The sequence below is a fragment of the Seriola dumerili genome, unplaced genomic scaffold (genome assembly GCF_002260705.1).
Source record: "Seriola dumerili isolate Sdu_G_001 unplaced genomic scaffold, Sdu_1.0 BDQW01000121.1, whole genome shotgun sequence".
Classification (NCBI taxonomy): Eukaryota; Metazoa; Chordata; class Actinopteri; order Carangiformes; family Carangidae; genus Seriola; species Seriola dumerili.
Window position 1 is genome coordinate 2,496,899 of NW_019174376.1, and position 6,515 is coordinate 2,503,413.

Genomic DNA, 6,515 nt, shown 5'->3' on the forward strand with positions numbered 1-6,515 from the left:
GTAGAGTTCAGGGGAATGGCAAAAACAGGTAATAATCCTCTGGGTTCATCACTGTGAGAGACTCCTTTCACATCACTGTAGAAATTTGATCCATTGCCAAAATAAAATATTGATTAGTGCAGATTTTAAGAAAGAAGCCGTGGATCACCATTAGCTTTAAAGTTGATTTTCAATGTCACACCCCACCCTTTGACCTTCCAGCTGAGGGCTTCATACAAGAAAGAACAGAAAATATTAACACAGATGATCATCATTATCACTGTATTACTGCAGCCCAAGGGAACATGTTTTGTGATGACTAGAAAATAAGAAGCATATAAACAACACTCTCTTTTATGATTTTTAATTGTTTTTATTCATAGTATTAATTCAGAGTTGCTGTAGCGGGGCATGAGGTGAGACTGAAGAAATGTACAGGAAGTCATTTCACATCAGCGAGGCGACAGCAGGAGGTCCTGCCAAACTTGGTGCCCCTGGAGTTACCTGGAGGACCTTTAGAAGTCAGGGCCCTCTTTCTTCAGGTTCTTGTAGTCTGTGTTGATGGCCACAAACTGTAGAAGGCAGGAGGAATACATTTAAATCTGTTTTGCTTAAATTAAATTCATCAGTGCTGTCTTTAGGAGAGCACGCTGAAAAAAAAAAAAAAAAAAAAAAAAAAAAATGGGTGAGGATGTGCAAACACAGACTCACTTGATTCTTTCTAGCTGATTTATTTTGCAGATTTTTGTCTTGTGAGTCTTTTAGGACAACAGTTTGCATATGTCATGGATAATAAATACATTATGTGACTGCATGCATGTGTTCTGCATACATCACAGCCCTCCAACCATGAAAAACACACATTTTTTGCACTGGCAGTGATTATTTTCTCCTCATGTATTCTCCTTGATTGGTCTGCCATTAAAACTCTCGCCTACCCCCTTCTCTCTTTCCTCTCTCTCTCTCTCCCGCTTCCCCCTCCTCATTATGATCGTTGTTTGGACTTCAGTGGAATTTCGATGTGAGACCTTTGCCTTGCTATCGAGAATTAAACATGCCATGTCCTGACCTTTTGTCTGCAGCGACTTTCATTCCACTGGCAAGCAACACAGCCTTGAAACCCTCAGAAAACGCTCTTTTCTCTGAAAAACACATCATCCAGATCTCCTCTACTGGGGCCTGTCAGTTGGTTGTTTTTCTCCTCTATTTTGGGTCAGGGTTGTTATTAATATTTTCATTAGTTTGTCTGGGGCTCTGGCCTTGTTCAAGAGGTAAGGCAAATTACCACCCACCACTAAAAGCTCCTGGTTCCATCTGCCTTAATTTGTTTTTGAAAGACACTTTGTTTTCCTTTGTTTGAACAGATGTGGAGAAAGCCAGAAAGCTACCATTTTGATCTGACATTAGTTTGCCAGCACTGGTTTGTCTAAATCTTTTATATTTTAAGCTCATGATGAATGTGAGGTTTTCAGTGAAATTATGTCATTCTCATCTAGAGAAGTTTTCTGACAAACTTGATTGATGTGAGCAGGGAGGGCGGCCATACACTGTGTGGCGGGAATAGTCACCTTGTACTGGTAGGTTGGGTCGAGCTTGTTCCAGGGCTCTGGGTTATTCTTCTTGTCCCAGAAGCTGCAAAAGTGGAAAGATTCAGGGCATGGAGAATAAAGAGGAGACGAATGAGGGAAGAGAAAAGACAAGGACACATATGAGAGAGGCATACGTGATGACGTCAAAGAGCAGATGCAGAGAAAAAAGAGATATGGAGAAAAACGGGCCGATATGTAAACAAGTAGGAGGCGAAAGGAACAGAAGGACGGAGACAAAAGGAGATAAATACATCAATGCTGGATGGAGACAAAAGATGGGAAAAAGAGAGGTGATTATGAGATGAGGTGAACTCAGCCCAGTGACTTGGCAGTGCTCCTGTGTTCATTAACCAAAGTCTGGATTTCACAGCGCTCCACAGCGACTGTCCTTCCCTCCTCCTCTTCCCCCTGTGGCAGCGCGTCTCGCCGCCAAAGCACAAACAAAGAGACCGAGAGACTGATGGCAGAGCGAGCACGTCCCCCACCTCCCCTCTCTCTCTCTCTCTCTCTCTCTCTCTCCATTACCACAAACACTAGACAGTGTCTGAGAGAGAGAGGCAGCCACTGACCACAGCACTCATCACCAGCTGGTGATGAGGTCAGGCTTTATGGCTGACCCTTAGAACAAGTGGTTCTATGTGGCCCAAAATAGGACATGAGCAGTGCACATTTACTGTATGTGAGTTCACTGAGTTCAGTGGTGTTGGTGCAAATTGTCATTCTCAATTATGACATTTACATACAGCCAGCTGCGTTTTGTTGTAAACTTTAATTCAACATGTAGCTGTCAAAAAAAAGCTTTATTTTGATGACAGTATCAAATTCAGTGCACTTGTGTGTATGGGTGATGGACAGCATTTTTATCAAATCTGAATCCCGTATCTGTAGGGTTTCACTTTCAACATTTGTAATGGATTGAAGTGGAATGAACTATTAAGTCAGCAGGCTGAAATTATCTGCGCATTTGAACTCATCACAGATATATTTGTTGGCTGTGTTGGGCAATAAATAAGAAATAAATTGCAGTAAAGAAATGTTTGTGCACTGTGCATCACAGAATAGTAACATGTTCTGCCTGTGCTTTTTCTAATCATTTGCCTCTAAGCTCAGTGAGTCCAGTTTCATTGCCAACATGGACCCAGATCCAAAATGGACCCAGCTATCAGAACCCAACCTTTTTGGCTATATTGAAAGTTTTATGATCAAATGATGAATGGCTTCAATCGTTCAATGTTTGGATTCAGCTACACATTCTGTAAATGCACATATTGTCAAAAGCAAGATGGAAGATTATTACAATGGCTACAAGTGTAGTAACAACAGAAAGACTTACGTGACATGAGGCCCCCTTGCCAGGCGGATCAGGTAGAGGAAGGCCCCTGTGAGGCCCAGAGTCGTGAAGAAAAATTGAGGGATTAACTGAGGAGAGGAGAGGAGAGAGGGAGGAATGCATTAATCCCAGACCAGAGAGGCATATGAAGATAAACAACCATATTCTATCAAGTGGTTGGCTCTGATATGTACTACGAACATACACCTGTGTGAAATGCACACACATATACACACAAACATGGGTAGTTGTTATTCTTGTTTTCCCTCTCACTGCCCTCCTCCATATGCATGAGGCCCAGGCCATGTGTGAGGCAGCTCACTGTCAGCCTGGGTTGAATGGGCAAGGACGCGGTGGAAGAGAGCGCTGCTGCATGTCAGTGTGTGCCAGCCTCTCCTCCTCAACACTACAGTATACCTGTCAGACTGAGCGACAGCATCGCACAAACACACACACACACACACACACACACACACACACACACACACACACACACACACACACACACACACCATGAGAGCAAGACACTTAAACACATGCATATACTCGCACAAATATGCACAGAAATGAGCTTACGCACACCTGGTCTGCGTACTCAAACACACTGGCATGAATGTGCGCACACACGCAGACACGCTTTTATTTGATGTTCTGAGCTGTGATGATGACAGGAATTAAAATAGAAAAGCACATTAAGGGGGACAGGGGGATAATATGATATGTCATCTTAAACACCCAAAGCTTAGGTACGACAATCCTCTCACTGCGCTCCACCTATTCATCAGCACCGCACTGCCATATAGTACATTTCCTGTCTACTCTATGTGACTTCTACTGTGATACTCTATGTATAATGAGAGAGGGAGAGATAGAGTCACACCACTGGTGAACAGATGTTCTCAGCCCACACAGATTAACTCAGGCTGTGAGAGATGACAGTTTGATCAGGTTGAACTGAAGGATGTTCTACTCAGCTGTATCTAGACATCTGTCTTCTTCTGATTATGTTGTCACTTTGCTTGCTGTTGATTAGGAGAATGTCTGGTGATAAAACTTTGATATTCACTACTTTAAAGCTACGGAGAGAGATGAAGAAAATCTCCCCTCCTCTGCTTCACGCTCGGCACACAACTATCTAAACAACTCTTGACTCGGAGCACGGACTCCCTGCTTCAGACTCAACTGATCAGATGTCCAATTGTCAAAATGCAGTTTGACAGCAAACAGCTGAGTGAAATGTACGATCAGTATTGTAAAGACTATGAATAGGCCTGCCACTAACGATTACTATGATAAATCTGCAGATTATTTTTTCAATGAATCAATGAATAATTGCTTTGTTTTTTAAAACAGAAAACGTGTATTAAATTACGCAGAGGGTGACATCTTTCAAATTGCCTTTTGTCCAACCAGCAATCCAGACAAAGATCAGCAGAATCATAGTGAAACCGTGAAAATACATATAGGCATACTGTCACATTTGAGAAGGTGGAATTGGCATTTCTGCAATTTATTGACTATAGAACAATTAATCTAGTATTAAGGTAGTAAAGATTCATTTTTTGCTGAATGACTAATTGATAATCGACTAATCATCTCAGCTCTAATTCTTTGGTGTGGTTTTCTTGCTTTTACTTTTTTGCATAAGCATTTTATCAACTTATTGTCATAAATTATGGAAACAGTCCACATAGGAAACATTAAACCAGCACAATCTTTCTCTAACCTTACCCAAGTGCTGTGAGTGCCTAAACATAACCATGACAAAGTTTAATAAATGCTGTAAGCAAATGAAATATTGTACTGCAAAGATTGGATATTTTTATGTAGTGATGTATTTTAAAAATATGTGTTTAATCTGATACATTATCTGTGAATATTTACTTTAGTGAGAAATTACCATTTATACAATATATAATATAGTTATTTATTCATATCTAATTTTTTGTATAAATGTCCTCTATGGAGACAGGGGGTTGCCTTATTTATGGTACTGTACAGTGTCCAACCAGCATGGGTTTTATGTTTGCTGAATTCTCCTCCAAGGAGCTTTACTGTGAATTTTCATAATATCTTCAAGTAAACCTTGGAAAAAATTTCATATACATAGTGCTCAACAAGTTTTCTCTTCTTTCACTCTCTTTCACACACACTACAATGAACATGCAAAGGTACAACACATAACAGCAAGTTGCGCACAAAGTGTGGGCTGATCAGCTCATAGCCATGCACACACACAAACAGATGGAAACAGGTCAGGTTTGATCACTCTCTCGTCACTCACTCAGCTCACACACACACACAACACACATACACACAACACACACACACACACACACACACATACACACACACACACACACAACAGCAAATAAGCAAGACAGGCCTGGCCTGTGTGTAGGGAGCTGTCCATTCCCCAGTGCTGATATCTCCAATAACGTGCCACAACAAGTGAGTGTTTCATCACTTTCACTATTCAGTACTCTGACTGATATAGGTAGTGTTTTAATACTCACTAGAGTTCGGATACTGTTGCTGCCCTTATTTACTTTTTCTGTGCACTGCAAGCCAACACCCGTCAATCTTGAATTTGGGTCACCCACAGCAAAGCTCTGAGGCAAACAGAAAAAAACCTAGCACAGACAGCCTCTGTGTCTTTCCTCCTTTCTTCTTTTATTATGATATAGTAGTAAGCAAATTAACATGCCAATGATGCAAAATAATAATCTGCAGTCGCACAGTATTTGTTTCAAATTTCAAACAAGTCAGTGGATCAGAATAGGGAATTAATAATAGTTTTTAATGTCAATTGTAAAAAAGAATCTAAGCTCAAAGGTCCCCATACTATGTGATTGGAACTGGGCACATTGCTGTGATATTATATTGGTGGTTAATATTTATTTTTTCAATATTTATACAGTGACTTTCTATGCTTGTACATAAGTTTTGTTTGTAAAATGTTATTGAGGAGCTGGATAGAAGCCAACTTTTTATGATCTGGTAAAACAAATAGCACAGTCACACGTTGCTTGCAGCGTATTTTCCACCGCTCAGCGTTTCTCAATGTTAATAGCTGCAAATCAGTGAAAAAGGGTTTTATTCATGTTCTTATTCAAATGTTAACTTTATTTTATTAACTTTATATTTTTTCATAGGTAAGACCGATACTCAGTGAATTCCAAAAATCTAATAGCAAATGTCCCAGGCAAACCTATCATAACCAAGGCTGTTATAGTATACCGAACATATACATATGATGGTAGGCATATATACCAATCTAAACATTACAGTCAGTTTATATTAGGTCTTAATGCATAAATCACTATATGATTGAATAGTCATAGAACTAATACAGGCTCTAAAATTGATAAGTGAATATGAGATGCAACCTACCCCTGGATCGATTTTTCTTGCACATGTTGAATCGCAAGTCTTAATCATCTTTAGTATTCTCGCCAAAAACAACAAAATAAAAACCTAAACCCATATAAAAAAATGAACAAACTGACAGCTATACTCTGACGAATGACTCTGTGTGAATGAACGTCTCTGGTGCTAGATTATAGAAAAGAGCTGTTTGTTAGCTGTTAAGTACAGTGGTGTTTGGCCAGTTGCGG

The 6,515-nt window shown here is 40.1% G+C and overlaps 1 protein-coding gene across 1 annotated transcript in view; it reads right to left on the reverse strand.

Moving 5' to 3' along the window:
* Window positions 1–334: 334 nt before the first annotated feature.
* LOC111224007 (cytochrome c oxidase subunit NDUFA4-like) overlaps window positions 335–6,515 on the reverse strand; it is a 9,257-nt gene continuing 3,076 nt past the window's right edge. Inside the window, exons 2-4 of the mRNA XM_022748353.1 lie at window positions 2,902–2,987; window positions 1,548–1,611; window positions 335–551 (exon numbers count right to left, since the gene is read on the reverse strand). Coding sequence (XP_022604074.1) covers window positions 495–551; window positions 1,548–1,611; window positions 2,902–2,987 — 207 coding nt within the window. The 3' untranslated portion in view covers window positions 335–494. The remainder of the gene's footprint in view (window positions 552–1,547; window positions 1,612–2,901; window positions 2,988–6,515) is intronic.